The sequence below is a fragment of the Phytophthora cinnamomi genome, assembly GCF_018691715.1.
Source record: "Phytophthora cinnamomi strain GKB4 chromosome Unknown Contig60, whole genome shotgun sequence".
Lineage (NCBI taxonomy): Eukaryota > Oomycota > Peronosporomycetes > Peronosporales > Peronosporaceae > Phytophthora > Phytophthora cinnamomi.
In genome coordinates, this window is record NW_027150993.1 from 871,242 (window position 1) to 890,222 (window position 18,981).

General features: G+C 55.6%; 6 protein-coding genes across 6 annotated transcripts; 4 read left to right on the forward strand and 2 right to left on the reverse strand.

Annotated features, from left to right (window-relative positions):
• Window positions 1-1,702: 1,702 nt before the first annotated feature.
• On the forward strand, window positions 1,703-3,052 carry IUM83_14107 (uncharacterized protein; the record flags this gene model as incomplete). Its single annotated transcript, XM_067938832.1, has 1 exon — window positions 1,703-3,052. The coding sequence occupies one exon, from the start codon at window positions 1,703-1,705 to the stop codon at window positions 3,050-3,052; it is 1,350 nt and encodes a 449-aa protein (XP_067787560.1).
• A 196-nt stretch (window positions 3,053-3,248) lies between these two features.
• On the forward strand, window positions 3,249-7,291 carry IUM83_14108 (Sister chromatid cohesion protein PDS5; the record flags this gene model as incomplete). The annotated part of the gene is made up of 4 exons (XM_067938833.1): window positions 3,249-5,639; window positions 6,909-7,041; window positions 7,112-7,169; window positions 7,243-7,291. The coding sequence occupies 4 exons, from the start codon at window positions 3,249-3,251 to the stop codon at window positions 7,289-7,291; spliced, it is 2,631 nt and encodes an 876-aa protein (XP_067787442.1).
• Window positions 7,292-8,150: 859 nt separating this feature from the next.
• On the reverse strand, window positions 8,151-9,005 carry IUM83_14109 (uncharacterized protein; the record flags this gene model as incomplete). Its single annotated transcript, XM_067938834.1, has 1 exon — window positions 8,151-9,005. The coding sequence occupies one exon, from the start codon at window positions 9,003-9,005 to the stop codon at window positions 8,151-8,153; it is 855 nt and encodes a 284-aa protein (XP_067787475.1).
• A 2,976-nt stretch (window positions 9,006-11,981) lies between these two features.
• IUM83_14110 (uncharacterized protein) lies at window positions 11,982-12,866 on the forward strand (the record flags this gene model as incomplete). The annotated part of the gene is made up of 1 exon (XM_067938835.1): window positions 11,982-12,866. One exon carries the CDS (start codon window positions 11,982-11,984, stop codon window positions 12,864-12,866), a length of 885 nt encoding a protein of 294 aa, XP_067787531.1.
• An 801-nt stretch (window positions 12,867-13,667) lies between these two features.
• IUM83_14111 (Mitochondrial import inner membrane translocase subunit Tim21) lies at window positions 13,668-14,531 on the reverse strand (the record flags this gene model as incomplete). Its single annotated transcript, XM_067938836.1, has 1 exon — window positions 13,668-14,531. One exon carries the CDS (start codon window positions 14,529-14,531, stop codon window positions 13,668-13,670), a length of 864 nt encoding a protein of 287 aa, XP_067787493.1.
• Window positions 14,532-16,433: 1,902 nt separating this feature from the next.
• IUM83_14112 (Coiled-coil domain-containing protein 65) lies at window positions 16,434-18,116 on the forward strand (the record flags this gene model as incomplete). Its single annotated transcript, XM_067938837.1, has 1 exon — window positions 16,434-18,116. One exon carries the CDS (start codon window positions 16,434-16,436, stop codon window positions 18,114-18,116), a length of 1,683 nt encoding a protein of 560 aa, XP_067787464.1.
• Window positions 18,117-18,981: the final 865 nt, after the last annotated feature.

Consider the following 18,981-nt stretch of genomic DNA (forward strand, 5'->3'; position numbering starts at 1 on the left):
TCGGAACGCACAATTGGACGCAAAGCGAAGATTCCCGTGCTGCTCGCACCAATTTCCCCGCGCCACGCCAAGACACTGGTTTTTCAGCAAGTGCTGCATCTCCAGATTCCCGAGAGAGAGCTGATCCAGCCCGCCAACAGGTACACAAGGTGAGACCAAGTTCAGCCGATCACGGGTCGTTGGGGGACTCCTTCCGCTAGTTGGTGTATGGGTACTGGTGGAAAGCTCGACCTATGCTCAACCAGATTTTGACTGGTCCCGCTACAACGCATGTCCGTGACCGTAGTATTTGCGTAGGACACGCATGCCTTGTTGTCAATTTCTCGGCTTGCGGGCATGTAGAGCATTTTGTTTGAAATTGTGACTGCTGGTGATGGGCTTCAATCTTGCTAGTAGCAACTGCCGGAGCTAGCTGGCGACAATCTTCTTCGCAATAGCGAGGGGAGGAATTTCTAAACCTCGTAGTAACACTTTCCCTTGTACTTCCTACTAAGGAATACAATCGGCAACAACAACTTACCAAAGTTCCAGCTTCCCCAACACGTTTTCGTCACGTGGACGTACTACACAGATAGGACGAAATAGTACATGTTCAATCAGCTAGATCAGGGTCAACCACCTTTTCAAAGAGCTCATTGAATACCTAAATGACAACGAGGACTCTGTTCGCTTCAAGCTTCGGCAAGATGGGAGCCATATGGGCTTGAGTCAAAATATTCATTTCGTGAGTTGTGGTAACTCTACCCTACTCGATGACCTGACAATAGAAGCTCACAGAAGAAAAGCTGGTAACGTACTAAATCATTTTATATAATAATATGAATTCATATTATTACAATTATAATATTAATGTATATTATATACTCGAGAACGTAAAGCGCTATTTATTTTAAATTGCTTACAAGTTGAAAAAAGCTTAAAAAAAGCACAAAAACAAGCTTTGGTAAATCTTTGCTAACCAAAAGTGCTACCGGATTATCGCTTCTTGTCGCTTGGGCGACAGTCACATTGATACCTACGGCTACTAACCTGTGTTGTCTGTAGCGCCTCGCTCGATTATAGATAATCTTGGTGACTCGCCCGCATTGCGGAATGTAATTTACTACAAAGAGTTGCTTTCGGGTGCTCTCTAACGTTACTCGTACGGAGTGTGCACTCGACTCGTGAAGCGTTGTGTTTTCAGTCGTCCATTCATAATTGAGTTTGAGCCAGGGATCAATACATGTACGCACTGCTGATATCCGGACGATGGTGTGCACAACAAGCTTGTAGACGCTTCTGTTGGAACTCCATACAGTAATAATCAGATTGATGCTTCGACTTCATCTGATATGGTGCTGGGCAGGTCTCGTGTAGGTGCGTCTCTAGTTTACACCCCCCCCCCTTCCCATCGGTCCGAGGTTCGGAGTATTTGGCACCGATACCTGCTCAACCAGACGAACTACCGCACAGAGACTGTGTTAAAAGAGGAGCCCACCATCGATTGTATTGACTCACCAGCTTCCGCGATTAGATTTGTGGCCCCCAGCGATCGGAATGGCACGATACAGTCTTGACGAGTGGAACGTGGCTACCTTCCAGTGGAAGTTCCATCTTCACATCCGTTTCGACAATCTTGCACGGAGACATGCCTCCTCACTGCAACCGCGCTGGAGAGTAGTTTGTCATTTGTGAACTTTCCCGCTCTTCACCAGCGACCAGGATGGCCCGCGTCTTCGCCACAGCAGCGCTGTCGACAGCTCTCCTGGCTTCCAGTGTCAATGCCAACACCTCTAACTACTTTGTGACGGCGGAAGCTCCGGACTACAACAACGAGGCGGTCGCTAACTTGCTGGCGAACGTGAATTCAGTGCGCAAGCCCGGCGAAGCTTACGCTGTCTTCGATTGGGACAACACATGCATGTTCGGAGACGTGTCGGCTACGTCGATGTTCTACCAGGTTGACAACCTCAACTTTCGCTTCTCCCCAGAAGAGTTCGAGTCGACCTTCGCTCTGGGTTACAACTCCAGTAGCAGCGACACGTGCTTCCCCAACGGAACCCACTCGGTCATCGGCCAGGACGTCAACGGCACCGACGTGACATTCACCGCTGCTCTCGCCGACACTGCGAAGGACTACAAGGTGTTATACGACGCCTACATCGCACCCACCTACAACCTTACCAACAGCTCTACCACCAGCTCGTCGCTCAGTGACATCAAGAAGACCACCGAGTTCCTCAACTTCCGCGCCAAGCTCGGTTTTCTGCTCCACAGCCTAGAGATCATGGACGGCGGCAACGAGTACTCCCAGTGTTCTTTGACGAATGCCATGATCGTGTACCCGCGTCTACTTGTGGGTATGACGGAAGACGAGATCAAGACCTTCATCCGTGCCAGCATCCGATGGAACTCGGCTGAATCACTAGAGTCGTTCACCTACACGTCGTCGGGAGACCTAGTTGTCGCCGGTTCGTACTCCAAGGGACTACGTGTCTTCAGCGGCCAAGAGGCAACCATGCGTGCTCTACGTGCAGCTGGCATTGCAGTGTACATCATCAGTGCGTCGCCCGAACTCTTCGCAGCTGAAGCCGCCGATCTCCTCGGACTGGGCTACCTGGTGGCGCGCGACAACGTCTACGGCGGTCGGTTCACGTTGGATGCCGCTGGTCGGTTCACGGGGGAGCTCCTGGACAACTACCCGATCACGTGGGGTCCAGGCAAGGCCACCGTTGTCACGAGTATCCTGATGCAGATCCACAAGGGCGCGGCTCCGATCTATTCGTCCGGCGACTCGGACGGAGACTGCGAGATGCTCAGCACCGTGCGAGACGGCGTCGTCGACACCAACAACCGCCTCATGGACAACTCGACGTGCATCTACAGCTTCTACGAGAAGGCCTGCCAGTACTTCGGCACGACGGAGCCCATCACGAACAATGTTTACCTGCTGCAGGGCCAGGACAAGTCCATTGGCACGTGGATTACTTCGGGCTTCACCACCACGGACGGCGTCACCTACACGTCGGGTGTCCCCACCAACGACGGATGCGCCGCCTACAAGTTCCTGTAGACCAAAAAAAATCTGTTCACTTCAACTTTAAACTTGAAGAGCAACTTATTCATGTTAAGAGGTAATGTATCCACTGTAGCAGGTAAAGTACGTACATCACACCAAAGGAAACCCGCGCCAAAAAGCTTCACAACGCGAAAGGCAATACCAGACGCAAGTGACCATCACTCTGCGTTTCCGCCGCCGCGAGTGCGCAATGGCCTCACGCAGGACGCGCTCCGTCACTGCGGCCCAGCGCCAGGCCGCCAGCTCCCAGCGGCGCCGCGCCGCAGCTGCCGAGGAGTTCAAGGCGGAAGACCCGGACTCGGACCACGTCGCGGAGCAGCAGAGCCGGAATCAGACGCCTCAGAGGCGCGCGAGGGCCGCGCCTGGCCTCCATCCAGAGTCAGACGATGTCCTGTCCGGCAGCTATCTATCCCGTGCGGGCCGCAACGTCTCGACGCTGGCCAAGCGCCTCAAGCAGACGTGGGAGACGCTGCAGCGCGCGCCCAGCAGGCAACAACAACGCGAGGACGGCGTGCTCGACGCCGGTGCGGCCCAGAAGCTGCAGCTCGTGGCTGCTGAGCTGCTGCAGACGAAGCTGCTCGCGCATCAGGACAGGAGCGTGCGGGCGCTCGTGGCCTGCTGCCTCGTGGAGATGATGCGCGTGGCGGCGCCCGACTCGCCCTTCGGCTCCAGCGAGGAGCTGTACCGCGCGTTCAAGCTGCTGTGCGAGCAGCTGAGGGCGCTTTCCTCGACGCAGACGACCACGTCCAGCGGCCTGCACTGCTTCCACGTGCTGGAGAGCCTCGCGACGGTCAAGTCGTGCCTGCTGGTGGTGGGGCTGGACGTCACTGCTGAAGAGCAGGAGGAGACGATGATGGTGCAACTGTTCCAGGCACTGTTTGATACGATCGGAGAGGACCATTCGGCCAAGATGGAGAAATTGATGCTGAGCATCATGGTGGCGTGCATTGAAGAGAGTGACGGGGTGGAGCAGCCGTTGTTGGATGTGATTTTGAGACCGCTGCTGGATGCAGCAGTGGAGGTGAGCGAGGAGGACGGAGAAGATGGAGCTGAGGTGAAGAGAACGCCGTGCCACATGGCTCGGGAGTTGATTAGACGCACCAGTGAACTCCTGCAGAATCCGCTGTCGAACTTCTTCAACAGCATTCTGATCGACGCGCAGGGCAGGTTGGGCTCGCAGAAGTCCTCGGAGCTTAAGGAGCATGTGTACAATCTGATCTACGAGGTGCACAAGATTAACCCGTCGCTGCTGCTGTATGTACTCCCTAATGTGTGTCTGCAGCTTCAAGTGGACGAGGTCGCTACTAGGTCGGAGGCTATTGCATTGATGGGGGAGTTGTTCGCGTCCTCACACGCGGACTATGGTCACCAGTATATGAAGAACTTCCGTGATTTCTTGGGGCGCTTCCGTGATGCAAGCAAGGAAATTCGTTTGCAGATGATTAAAGTCAGTGTGCCTATCTGGGAGCAGAAAGGTGACTTGGCTGGTCTTTTAGAGAAGGAGTTAATTCTGCGATTAAGTGATCCGGAGTGGGAAGTGCGGCAGTGTGTGGTCCACGAGTTGTGCGACCTCGCGGCGAACCACTTGGATCTGATAAGTGAGGAGAGCCTGCGTGCTGTGGGAGAGCGTATGAAAGATAAAAAGGTGATACTGAGAAAGGAAACAATGACGGGTCTCAGCCAGGTATTTAGCACCCATATTTCCTTGTTTTGGGAGGAAGAAGAGGACGTCGACAGACCGTTGTCTCTCAACAACCGCAATATCCCCGCTTCTCATATTAAGAAGTTGGGCTGGATCCCCGATTATGTTCTAAAGTGCTACGCATATCCTCAACAAGAACTCAAGCTCCGGGTGGTTCAACTTCTGGATGATTTTCTTTTGCCCAAGAATCTGTCCGAGCGAACTCGCGCGAATGGGTTGCTATTTATTTTCTACTATTTGGATATTACGTCTAGGGAAGCTTTGCGGCGAATTTTCAGCGAGCGGAATAAGTGCCAGGAAGTTTGCCGGACATTTGTATCATTCAAGGTACAGCATCGTCGCAAGGGACGTGCCGCTGAGGCTGATGATGTCACGCTGGAGAAAGCGAAGCAAGGTCTATACAACGGACTATCCCCTTTGTTCTCGGATGTCAGCGGGTTGAATAAGTTGCTGGAAAGGCTATCTAAATGGAAGGACCACAGCGTCTTCAAGCACATGGGTGAGCTGTGCGATTTCTCGAAGAGTCAGAGTGACATCCGACACGCACGGGACCAGTTGGTGCGGAGCGTTGGATCTAAATCGCCGTTGGGCGAATTCCTCAAGAAGTTATGCCGGAAGCTCTCGTTGTTGACAATGAACCAGGTATCTGTCTCGGTTTTCTTAGACTTTTTGATTTCGAAAGAAGGGCGGCCGTCAAGGGAAAATCGTAGCCTGGTGGACCTGCTGGTGATGGCCTCGGGCGAACTACCTGAGCTGTTTGCTCCCTTTGTTCGCGAGAAAATCGCGTCGTTTCTGGTTGAACGCGAGAGCGCTCGTGCTAACCTTTCTGGTACTAGCGACGAAGAAGAGGAGGAGGAACCTGTGCTGAAAGACCCGAGAGTGACTATCGGAGGCTTACACATTCTCGCAAATTATTCACAGCATTGGTTGTCGTCTATCAGTTGTGAGGAAGACGCATCAGTCGAAGAGGAGGATAGTTGTACACCGTCTACTGATTTACGGGAGCAGCTCCACAATTTCTGCCTTGGAGACACCGACGTTGAGGCCCAAAACTTTAATTCTGCTAAGGAGAGTCGGGCTGCTGAATTGGCGGCGTTTACTCTCGCGCATTTCTTCGGACGAGCGGATGAAACGTCTCGATTGATCGGTAAACTGTGTTCAAAAGAAAAGCTTGGGTCACCTAAATCGTCTGGAGTGATGCCTGCATTGCAGAGCTTAGAGGTTTTCACAAAGCGAAGCAGCCATGTATTCTCTACTGACAGTTCCACGCTCTCACGACTTTGGACACACCTACTGAACGACATAATCGGTGACGGTGAACAAACTCCTACACCGGGCACACCATGCTCAAAAGAACGCACTCAGAAGGGTAGTAAATCAGCTGCGTCGAAAGTAGCGGAGGCTCGCTGTTTGGCCATAAAAGTCGCAGTGAATTTGCTAGTGTATTGCCAATCCGTTAGAAGCCCCTCAGATTCTCAGGTGGATGGCACGAATCTTGTCAAGTTGCTATTGGCGATTTTGCGGTCGGATGGAAAAACGTATGGCCCAACACCAACTCTCACCGCAATGTTCAGAGCTACTGCGTCGTGCGGTCTCATTAAAATTATGCGCAACCGTCATTTAGAGGCTTCGATGACGGTCGCAGAGTGGCATTTACTCGGGTTCACCATGCAAGACGCGAGTGAAGATGTCCGGCGCAAGTTTTTGAAGAAGCTGACATCGCACTTGATGAAGCAACCCATTCAGCATCCGCACAAGTACCTCAGTTACTTGGCGTTAGCTGCAACGGATTCAAGCGTCAGTGTAAAGAAAACGGCACGGAATCTGCTCAAGATTGCGGTTGAACGAATGCGGCGTATGTTCGACGCTGCGTCGTCGCGCGAAGCAGAGGTGGCCAGCAGTCCTGGGCCAAGGAATGGGACACTTAGTATGAGTGCGCTCATGGTTCCAGAGTACGCGTTGCCATATGTAGTTCATTTGCTGGCGCATCACCCAGAGTTTCCAGTCAAGTTGGTGGAAAGGACTCCGAACGTGATGGTTTTACAAAGCGCGCTATGGACTGACCAATTGGGATATTTAAGCTTCTTTCTTGACGGGTTGGTGTCTACCAACGCAGCAGCAGCAGATAACATTGCCTTTCTGCTTCAGATGCTGACGAAACTCTCCCAATGTCACGACGTGACATCTCCCGATGACATTAACATTTACCCATTGATTGAAAGCGCTGTGGTTCTGCTCAAGAAAAAGATCAAGAATCAATCAAATCTGAAGCCGTTTCCAGGTAAAATTTTCCTTCCGAAGCATTTATATAGCCCCGGTAGACCAAGCACACTTGCGACACCCGGCGGAAGGAAGGAACCCGAGGGTCCCGAAACGCTGGGGCAAGCCACTCGTGGTCCAAGACTCAGTGTAAGTGCCTCGGTCTTTGCAGTTGATTTTTATTATGTTGGTGCTCACCTGAATGCTGCTGTATTGTCCGCAGACATCGTTGTCTCCAATCAAACCAATGGATTTCGCTGCGCATTTTATGAAGCTAAACTCTCCTCCTGGAAGCTCCTTGAAAAGCTCTTTGAAAAAGCGCAAGCGATCATTACTCAAAGCTGACGGGCAGTACTCAGATACCGAAGAGAAGCGTGAAGGCAACGACGACGATGAAAGCGAAGTGCTGGTAACTTCGCCTCGGCGACAATCGCTGCTCGGAAAGGCTCGACCGCAGCAGCGTACATATGCGGACGACTCAAGTGACAGTGGAGCCGAATCGGACGCTCTCTTGCCTCGTTCCTCAAACCTAGCATCTGCGTACAAAACTCAGCTAAATGAACCAGCTTATGCAGCATCGCCAGTGCACATGGCTGGAATGAATCAAACGATCGAAGAAGAGAAGGAAGAAGAGGAGCAGAGCGAAGAACCACCTAAAAAGCGAGTTGCAAGCGAGGGCCTCGCACGCTGAGGACGCACTGGCCTACGAAAAGGTCAGACGGCATTAGCAATTTTTCCCAATTGGGCTTGCCTGGGAAACTCACGCAATATGTATGGCTGCATCAGCCAAGATTGCGGTCGCCTCGACGACACCAACACGCGCAGGTGATCTTTCTTCCAACGTGATCCGGAATCAAATTATTTTATGATGCATCTCTCTTTATCACGTCATTTTTTAATGCTTTTCTATTTGCAACAAATCTGAATGATTTCTTGTGGTGTGCATGTTTGCGGTGGAGCCGCCCATCTTGACTAGCTAGCGCTCGGGGGACGCTAACGTGACGCAGGAGCACCTACACGACTGAACAACCCCACAAGAAGAGACGGAGTGCAAGTCGGAATGGGAATGAAGAAAGAAGGTAAGATGGGAATGTAAATTCGATGGATTGGATAAATACAGAGCGGCCTCTTTTACGAAAGCAGGAAGTCGACGGAGTGGCGTGGATCTACTGCTTGCTGTACGGGAGAACTGACAGCGTCGTCTTGAACAGTGCAGGTCTGGTGAATGTCCTCAATCCTGCTCCGGATCTGGCCGGTTTTGGAGATATTAGCGTCAGCGAGGACGCATGCTGCGTCGACGAGTGAGACGATGGCGCTGAGCGCCTTGACGAGGTCCCAGTCGGCGCTGAACCACGTGACAATACCGTTGGCGTCGAACTCGAAGCGGTACTGGACCGGGACGACGAGCATGGAGTTGATGACCTTCTGCAGCAGCTCCATGTTGTAGTGAAGCCCCGGGTACAACGTCAGCACGCCGTCTCGGCGACAGCGGATGTGGAAGTTGGTCTCCATGACGACGACGGTAGAGTCGGCCAGGGCTGACACATTCATGGAGAGGAGCTCGTATCTACTGTACACGTAGAAGTCGCTGAAGCGTTTCCAGAGCGTGATGACCGTCTCGACACCGGCGTAGTCTGGGCCTGAAGTCTGCGCGGTCATGATGGAGCGAAGGAAGTGCTCCTGCTGCTGGACCAAATTGGGCGAGATGCCGAACTCGAACAGGCGGAAGTACTCGATGGTCAAGCGTGCGGGAACCCCGGCATCCGTGGCTCTCGAGCTGAAGCAGTTGCGTTCGACGAGCAGATGTTGGCGCTTGTTGTTGAGCTGCTCGATTTCGGCGAGTAGGGTCTGCACGTCGTGGGTGAGCGTGAGCATCTTCTCTTTCTGCTTGGCTCGGTGGCGGCGTTGGTGGAACTTGTACTGCTGGCGGCGGCGGAGCACCTTCTCGTCGACTCCATCGTCCGGCTTGGCGCGCTTGGGGAACATAGGGGGTTTGCCAGCGGCGGCGACGGACACTATACTTGCGACTGCTGCCATTGTAGCCGAGATGAGATGTGGTGACTCGCTTGTGTTGACCGAGTGGCAGTGTGGAGTCTCCTTCGAAGACGGTGAGAGACAGAATGAACGACCGTGTTCGTCTCGCGTCGACGCGAATGGCACCGTGGTGTGAGCTGGTGCTGCTGCTGTTGTCGGTTGTTTAGTGTCCTGCAGACTGCTGTTACGGCGGGGATTTTTGACTGAGCGAGATTGGATAGCCCCACGCTGGGCAGGGCTTGAAGCATAATGAAAACAAGACGATGTATGCGATACGAATCGTAAAGGCTCAATGCTGTGATAGCCGTTACACCAAAGTTACTACGTATTGGACTACGAAACGTACTGTACAGAGCGCCTCGAAAGCGATTACACTTGCGGTTTGAATGCTAGAAATCTCCCTATTCTCAAAACAAAAACGTTGTCGACAGTTTTCGTGAAACTTCCTGCAAAGCGAGCACGGATACCAATGTACGCGGCGCTCTTGCTCGGCTGGATGAAAACCTTTTGGGCGAGCGTTTGAGTGTCTGGGCACGGCTTTGGATGGGGTTTCGAGCAACGTGCGCGGCACCATCGCACGAGTCTGGTCGCAGCCAGCTGCCAAAACCGCCCACACTGGAAGAATTCGGTTGTGTCCAGCAGACCTTCCCCATTTGGAGCCGTACGGCAACTCCTGAGTCAATGCCAGTTGCGGCACCTGCCCGTCCAGCTCTACATGTACTGTTTGAGTCAGGCGCGCATGAGTAAACCGAAAGGAAGCTGCAACCTCGGCAGGCTGGACGCGCGCGAGAAGGCTGTTTTCAGTTTCTGTGTCATGGTGGATCGAGTGCGTGCGTGAGCATGAGCGCTCTCGCAGGAAACCACTGCGCCTGCAAATTTGACGATAGGGGCTCCATCCAAGCAATTCTCGCGAAAATCACCTGCCGCCTGCCTCGGGCGTGATAGTGACGCACTTTCCAAGTCGCCGTCATCTGCAAAGACACGCGAGAATCTCACGCTGCAGCGGATGGTTGAGTGCTCGAGATGATTGGCGATGGTGGGGCTACATTCGTGGAGGGCTCGGCGAAGTCTGCGAGCTTCTGTTGCTACTGTATCCAGCGGTGGGTGCGGCAGGCCATGCGGCTAAGCGGGCGTCTCACCCCCAAAACACCGTCGTGACTACGCGAGGGTGAGCCGCATATGAGGCCACGATCGCTCCAAAACGTTGCTTTGAAGTTGGACGCGAGGAGCTAGCTCCTTTGACGTAGAGGACGATTTCGGTGCGGTCTCGGCTCGCTTTTGCGCACCGAAAGTCCCTCGTGGTGTGCGTTCGTCATTGACATTTGGCCCTTTTATCGAAGGGGAAGGCATGCACTCCGGTTAGGGAAACATCCAGCTCGGCAAAGCGCTTGCAAAATTTAACACGGCTCACGCCGTCGGAGAGCTCCAAAGCACTTAGTTCCTTGGTGGCAGACCACACCGTCGAAGGTGGTGGTGGTGGTCATTCACCCCTTCACGGTCATCTGAGAGCACTGACCAGGCTGACTCAACAAGAAGCGGAGTCTAAAAGCGTGTCATAGTGGCCGAGCTATGTGCTTGCCGCTTGACTCATTCGCTACAGGAAGGCAACATTTGCCAACATTTTCAAAGGCGAAGAGCACGCTTTTGAGCACCCAAGGCACGCACGCACTCACTCACACCGCGGATCCTCGCGGATATGCACGCGCTTGACTCAGCTGCTGCAATGCTTCGGGCGAACGCTTCTTCTGCGCGACCTGCTTCCGCGCTGCCCAGCCTGCTCGCTTGCGCATTTGTAACACCCACTGCAACGTGGTCAACTTCGGCTTGGTGTGCGCTTCCGAGCTGCCTCCCAGCGTCGCGATGAGTCAGTCGGTCCCTGCACAGCAACACCGCGCCACTGGAAGGGAGCTCGAATCTAGCGCCTTGCGCCAGACGAGAGAGCCGTTGGGCTGCAGCGAGCGCTCGATGTGCAGCAAAATTTTGGCGGAGACCGTCGATCGTCCAGCGGGCTCGCGGATACGTAGCGCTTGGCTGTTTACGAGAGAACCGGGCTTCTCCACCGAGATTGCGGGTCTCGTTGACGACGAAGCGGGCATCTGCTAGGCTGGGAAGCAGATGCCAGCCTGGGATCACCGACCACCAGCATCTGCTGGTTGCTACGCGCCAGCAGCGTACATGTCCACCGTAGCAGCCTGGTCGACTAACTTCCTCCCGGAAGAACACGTCCAAGTTCAATGCGCCCTCTGCTACGATAGCACGACGCCTTCAACGACGTGCGCTTGGCGCGGGGTCCGGGTAGAGCAGCGAAACCGAAGGGATCTACGGCGCAGGGCCATCCATCGCGGCTATCAAAACCGCTGTCGTTGTGGTGAACTTCACCATGTTGCTCATGCATACATCCACTCCGCGCTTTGGCCGCCATAGTCGACAATGCCGTCGAAACACGTCTGACTCATGTGATGCTGCACTTGCAGCGGCGCTGGACTCGGATCGAAGATGGGCTTCGCCAGCGCTCTGACTCACGCAAAACGTCCACCCCCGCGTCAAAGCTGGGCTGGCTCCCGCTCGGCCTCTGCGCATCGCCATTCTCGATCGCGAAGCCAGCCAGCCAAGCCCGAAAGCCCCAATAGCTCTGCTCCCTCGGCTTGGTCTCCGCTGCTGCTCTGCACGCCGCTTGTCGTGTCGTGCCGCTGCTATCAGCCTCCAGCCAAAGCCAGCCGGCAGCGCCAGCCTCCCCGAAATCTCCACATCGCATTCGCGCTCTCAGAAGGAGACGACTCTCAACGAGAACACGCTCTTCCCTCAGCCTCTCAGCCCCTCAAACTCTCCTCTGTCTCTCTGCGCAACGCTGCACTCGTCACGTCATTCGTTGACACGCTTGCATTCCTCAAGCAGATAACGGAGACCGCTCCGAACAAGTCGTCCGACATGAGTCAGAACACCTCGTCCGCTGCCAATCATGCCGCCACAGGCAACGGCAAGGGTAAAGCTCGAGCAGGAGCTAACAAGGACGGCCAGGAAGTGGACGAGAAAGTGCTCCGGCGCCGGCTCCAGTACAAGATGCACCAGCGGCGCCACCGCGCCAAGCAGAAACAGAAGGCCGCGTCGCTCGAGCTAGAGGTGCAGAGCTTGTCGGCCGAGGTCGACGCGCTCGCGCGCAAGCGCCACAAATTGCTAGTCGACAACAATTTTTTCGCGTCGCGCGGCACGGCTAACGGCGTCCCCGCGCGCGTGGCCATGGAGTACTTCCGGCTGTTCCAGTTCGGTACATCTCCGCAGCATATCGACCAGCAGGAGCAGTTCCTGCGCGCGGTCATGACAGCTGAGACCGAGGGCCCGGACTACGTGGGTGTGGACACCGTCGTCACGCAGTGGCGCCGCTACTGCAGCTTCTTCGCCTACACGCGCTACGAGCCGCTGGCCATCAACGTCACGACCGTCGGCGAGCTCACGGTGGTTGAGGTCGACTCCATCTTCAGCATCCGTGCGCGGCGCAACGGCGTCGTGACGCTCTACCCGGCGCTCAACGGCGACCTCGAGCTCACGCAGAAGCTGTCGGGCAGCGTCATCAACATCCACGGCAAGTACCGCTTCACGTTCGACGCGAGCGGGGTGATCACGTGGTTCAGCGCCGAATGGGACCTCGTGGACGCGCTGCAGCGCGCGCTCGGGAACTTGGTCGACGTCTCGACGGTGCTCTCGCACGCCAACATCTCGGCGTCCACGGGCCAGATCATGGTCGAGGAGGCGCCACCCCAGCAGATCAAACCGCGCGTCGACCCGCGCCACAACGTGGAGTTCCTGCTCTCGTAGAGCAGAGCAGCGTCTGTATTTATGCCGGCCCAGTCGTGAACGTAAAGACCGCTACGGTCTCTAATATCAAGTCGAGCATTCTCCCCTCCGCCGCGTGCTGTCATGACTTCACACGTGTATTGCGTCTGCGCCATTCGTGCCACCCGACCGAAGTCGATGGACATCCGGGCCATTAGCGTCGGGACCCTCGCCCGACCGAAGTCGATGGACATCGTCGTCGTCCTAGACCTCTTCGACGTGTCGGTTAGCTGCGACTCGGCGGGCGAACCATCGAGCCGGTGAATCAACCCGCCGTGGTTTCGGACGACCGACCAGGACGACGGACAGACAGCCTTGAATTTGCGGGCGTGCCAGCAGGACGGACGCGACTCACCTTGAAGCTGCGAGCGCTCTCTGGTGAGTCTCCGGCTTCTTGTCACCGTTTTACATGCGCTTGGGGTGGCTGCCACAACTTTGCGAGGCGTGCGCTTGCTACGAGTGTGCCAATGCGGCTACGATGTCAACTTGTGGGAAGCACCACCGCTGCTTGGGTGCGCATGCATTTTGCCACAACGACGGAGTTATCCGGACGCACGGGCGACCATTTCATCGACTGCACCCACTTTTTGCTGGCAAGCTACAGGCTTCGGTTTTGACTATCCTTACGTTCGTTTGCGGTCGCGCCTAAGCTGCTCAAGCAGCCACAGCTTCAGCTTGGGTGCGAATGGAACACTAAGCTCGAGGAGCGGTTATGGCGACGCAACAGCACGAAAAACTCATTCGTGTTGGGACGACATGTACATGTAAGACTATACTGGCTGTCTACGCGATCGTGATGGTGCCGCTGCCGAGCGCGATCCGACTTCCGTCCGTGAGCCGCACGACGTCCTCGAGCGAGCCGAGGACTCGCCGCAGCGTCTCCAGCAGCTGCAGACTGACCAGCAGACTGCTCACGTAGCCCGAGCGCTCCACCACGAAGGTGTAGGTGGCCGCGACGGCCGTGGTGCCCGTCACGAGCGGCAGCACGAGCTCCGGATCCACGTGGCCGGTCTTGAGGTTCGGGAACAGCATGCCGATGGTCTGGCGGTGGAAGCGCAGGTAGAGCATGACCTCGACCTCCACCATGACGGAGTGGCCGACCTCCTGCGCCTTCCAGACCTGCGGCTCCAAAATGTAGAGCGCGAAGTGCTGGTCGCACAGGCGCCACTGCTGCACGAAGGCGTCGGCCCCGCGCACATCCACGCCCTCGACGTCCGTGGCCAGCACGGAGCGCAGGAAGCGCTCCTGCAGCGCCGCCAGCGACAGCGAGTAGCCGTTCTGGTACACGTGGAAGAACTGCATGACGACGCGCTTGGCGTGGTCCTGCAGCGACCCGTCCGGGAACTGCTGCGCCTGTTGCCGGCGCCTCGCCTCGGCGTTGGCCGCCGCGACCTTGCGGCGGTGCAGGTCGATGTAAAGCCGCGCGATCTTGCTCTGCAGCGCCTGCACCTCGTGTCCGAGCGAGTGCAGCTTCTGCTCGCGCTTGGCGCGGTGCACGCGCTGGTACAGTCGGTCCTGCAGACGCTTCTTCATGGCGCGGATAGCGCGCTTCTCGGCCACGTTGGAGGTGGCCAACACCTGGGCGTTGGCCCTCGCCAGCGCGAATTGCAGCTCCTGGAAGCAGTCGGCGGGTGCCACGAGAGCCATGATTGATTCTTGACTAGCGTTGCGTTAGCGACCGAGGGGTTTCGAGAATGAGGAGAGCTCGCGCCGTTGAGCGGTGGCTGGGAAGGGGTCAAGCCGAACGCAGAGTGCCGAGAGTTCTTCTGGCTTTTCGGATACCGTAGGGGGAATGACGAATGCAGCGGCGTCTTTGCGGACGCGACGCCTTGGGCGACCGGTGGCCGGTGGCTCGGACCACTCGCTCTCTCGAGTGAGGTCTCAGGCGTTGAGCGCGTTCGATAGTCCAGCGTCTCGTGTTTCTGGGGGCGCTGGGCGCTTTGGTCGAACCTCGCGGCCTCGGACGCTGGCCGAGCTTGGTTGCAAACAAGCCAGGTACACGTCGCAGCGGCCGAGGTCAAGCGGGTGAACTGCAGAAGCACCCGCGACTTGCGGTGCTGACCACTCCGACGTTGAAGCGCCGAGCTTATGCGTAACGTACCTACCATTCGCGTACCTACAATTCGTGACGACCGGGACGAGAAGATGCCAAACGCCTGTCGGCGTTACGTGGCGTGGTCGGATTCCCCCTCCGCCATCCGGGACATGGCCATCCGCGAGGCAGGACAGGGTGGGGCAGCCAGCAAGTCCAACATACAGGTCTCCTCGACAGTCAGTCAGCGTTCGTGGTCCGCGGCCGGAGACCAAATCGCGGCCCAACACGGCCGAGTGTGTGCAGTGGGGGGTAACCGTCGACTCCAGCTCCATCCTGCCTGCTTCTCGCCGTCGATAACTCATCCGCTGACCACGGTGGCTCACATCTTTGCTTCGCGGGTTTGCAGAGGTCGATGGTCGGGCGAGCGCTGAACTGGTTCATCGCCGCTGGATGCAGTGCGGACGGGTGTCCGACTGCATTCACTTGCTATTGGGACGGGGTCCCGCGTGCTCCACCATAGTGGCAGAAAAGAAATCTTTTCCCTGTATGCTAAACCTCATCTGCTCGATTGGCCACGCTCAGCGAAATGGCACTTCAACGTGGATTTGCCAGAAGTTGAAGTTTCCCGACTGCTGAAGCAGCGGCTGTAGTGCGTTATGATGGTGATTGCCTGGCGCGAAGGCGTGGGCTGCCTGCAAAGCACCCACGAGGACAAAGTGGCGGGTGGCGATCTGTTCGGGGGCCAAGTCCTGACGTGTGCTACCAGACTGGGCGCAGCCCCTCGTTGACAAGGGCACGTACTTGGCCGAACTTGAACGCCCGCGCGGGCCAATTTTCTTTCGTCGCTGGCTACGATTGCTACGCTGTAGAAGCTACCCCGAACGAACCCTCTGGGGCGCGGTAAATCCTCACACATGAGTCAGCGTTGGTACCTCTTCTGGCGACCTGACAAAGCCAAGCGCAGATAAGAGCCGATCCAATTGATGATTTTTGCGCTGAACGTGATGCGAGCGAGACCCCGATACGCGCATCGAGCTCATTTGCGACCAGTTCTGTCGGGTTTTCGGGAAGCACTCACGCCGTGTGCTTCGCGGCACCACAGGAACTCCATGTGCGACTGACGACGCTTATCAAAGTCCCACACTGCAACAAATATCTGCTCGACTGGGGTGGTGACAACCGCTTGCTCACTGCCAATCCGTAGTCACGCGGGTAGACCGTTTGACAACTTCACGCTCGGACAACATCACGCGCCGCTCCACAATGGATGGCTCTCCAGCCGCGACTTAGCTCTCGGTATTTTGTCATCGCTGCAAGGGTCAAGCACATTCATCAGGCAAGATATGTCGGGTTTGCTAGCTCGGCACTCGAGGATTGGCTGGTCAAGTTGAAGTTGTCCGTTACTTGGTGCGCTGCAACGACCCGCTCGCTCTCTAAGTATATCGTCTCGCCTCGCGTGCTCTACGTGCTTCGAGCCATCGAGACGGTGATCAAGACGCCCGATAAACGCCGCCATGCCTCGCAGGAAAAGCCTCCGCAACAATCCTCGGTCTTTGGGGCATGGTCTCCCTGCCATTTTCCACCTGAGTCTCAAGCTGCGTGGTGGTGCGCAGCTTGGCAAGGCCGTCAAGGGCCGAAGCAAAGATGGCAAAGGCAAGAAAGATGGCGCAGGTCGCGAGACGTCCGAGGAGGAACGGAGACTGCAGGAGTCCATCCGCCGCATGGAGATGAATGACTACATGAAGCGTCTCACGGTGTCCAAGAAGGCGCTGCTGCAAGAGTTCATGGCCAAGGAGGAGCGCATCTCGCGCATGAACAAGCTCAAGATCCAGAACCATTGGCGCAAGATCATGAGGCTCGTGAAGGTCGAGGCGCTGCGCAAAGAGGTCGAGGTGCGGTCTCAGAACCACGAGCGCGACGTCGACCGCAAGGACGCGCTCATCCAGATGCTTGACCGCGACCTGGAAGAGGCCGAGGAGCAGTTCCAAATGGCACTCCGCGCTCACCTCCTGAACGTGGACGAGCTTATTGATCTGCAGGACGAGCGTCTGCTGGGTCTCGAGAAGGAGTTCGAGGCGGATCTGCGCGAGCTGGAGCAGGAGTTCCAGACGGAGAAGAATAAGCTGATCACGCAGCACACGATGGAACGCAGCGAGTTGCAACGCATCATGCAAGCTGTGGACCAGCAGGAGAAGGAGCGCGAGGCCGACGCCAAGCAGGAGCACGAACAACTGCGCGAGGAGATCCGCAACAAGAACCTGGAGGACATCAACGTGCTGCGAATTACACTTGACAGTAGCATCGAGGAGCTGGAGCAGCACTTCGAGACCGCTCACTTGAACTACCTGCAGAACACGGACCAGCGCACGCAGGACTTCAAGTACTTAACTGCGAAAGACCAAGACCTGTCGCGCGATATCGAGCTGAAGATCCGCAAGATCGAGCGTCTGCAGCAGAGTCTAGCGTTGTGGCGAACCAAGATCGCGCAGAATGTGCGCGAGTGCTCGGAGCGCAATAAGGCTCTCGAGGAGGAAAAGGCTGCCATCTCGCACCACTTCCAGACGCTCAAAGCCAAGATGAACCGCATGCGTGAAGACCAGCGCCGTCGCCTCGCTGATCTCTCGCAAGGAGCCCGTGAGGCTACGAAGAAGCTCGATGCGCATTTGCAGTTGAGTGAGCGGATCCTGCAGCTTGGTGAGCTGGTCCGCAAGCTTGAGACTGAACGCGAGCGTGTTCTACCTTTCTATCACTCCACGCTGGCCGACGAGCGTGAAGCTAACGAGCTCACTGAAACCGTGCGACTCGCCATGCGCACTGAACAAGGCCGCGAAGAGGAGGAGGCGCTGCAAATGCTCGACTTCCAGCCTCAAGGTTTGCACAACGGCGTCCCCGTAAGCGAGTGGGAGTACTTGGACCTCTTCTGGAAGCGACACAACAAGGTGCTGCTCGATGAACTAGCTCTACGTCGCGAGAAAGAGCGCGTTGCGAACGAGAACCGAGAACTGCAAACCATTTTGCAGCAGTACCTCGCCGGTATCTCCGTGAGCCCCACTGTACTGGATGGTGCCAACCCGCTTTTGGTAGTCAATGGCCGTCTGAGACTCCACCAACCTACACTTGGTGAGGACGGCAAGCCTAAGCGTAAACCTGTCATCGACGCCAATCACATGGTGGAGACAAATCGTGTATCCAGGTGAAAGAACTGCGAGAATTAACGAAGTAGCTATGGTACCAACTACTAGTTCATCTTTACAACAGCTTCACTCTTTTATTGGCAATGTAGATCATACCTCTCCTTACGATTTTGTTCGTTGCGTAAGTAGCGCGCTTGATTGACATACGGTTGGAATGAAGCAAAGGAAGTCGACACCAGCTCTTACGTGGTGAGCAAGGTGATGCAAATTGGGCAGCTTCGATTCCTTCAAACACACGTTGTACCAGAACCTCGAGAATTGGACCCATATAAGTGTTGTTTGCACACGTGTTTGCCCGTTTGCCCACATCATAGCCTCTAAAACAGCTACAAATTCGTTGCAGGTCACTATTTCGTCAATCGAAACCCGTGTTCATAAAATCATTGCAAAACGCAGCAGAATTGATGTACAAACATGAGTTCGCAGAATGCCAGTTAAACATAAATTTGTCTAACCCCACCAACATCTTCATATCCTTCGCTTTAGGTTTAATGATAGTATTTTTACTATACACTAACAACAGTTCGCAAACGCTAGCGTTTGCTATACAGCTGGTGGATGTGCGAACACTATAATATTTCACTACGGAATAAAAGTTCTAAAACCAAAGCTCGGTATTTTGGTTGATGCGGCCAAGAACGTACTGCGTATGCGTTACTGATTATGAAGTTCCTAGTTGACGCGCCAAGGAGTTAGGACCACCCCATTCTTGGTCCTACCCTTTTGCTGATTATGAAGTACTTTGGTTGACGGCGTCATTGTTACATATCCCGTTGGCAGTGGATTGCAGGCCATTGTTTTTCCTGGTCATATCTATCCATTCTCTGTACTTACTACCGTGTTCAGAACGAATCTCAGTTATTCGTAG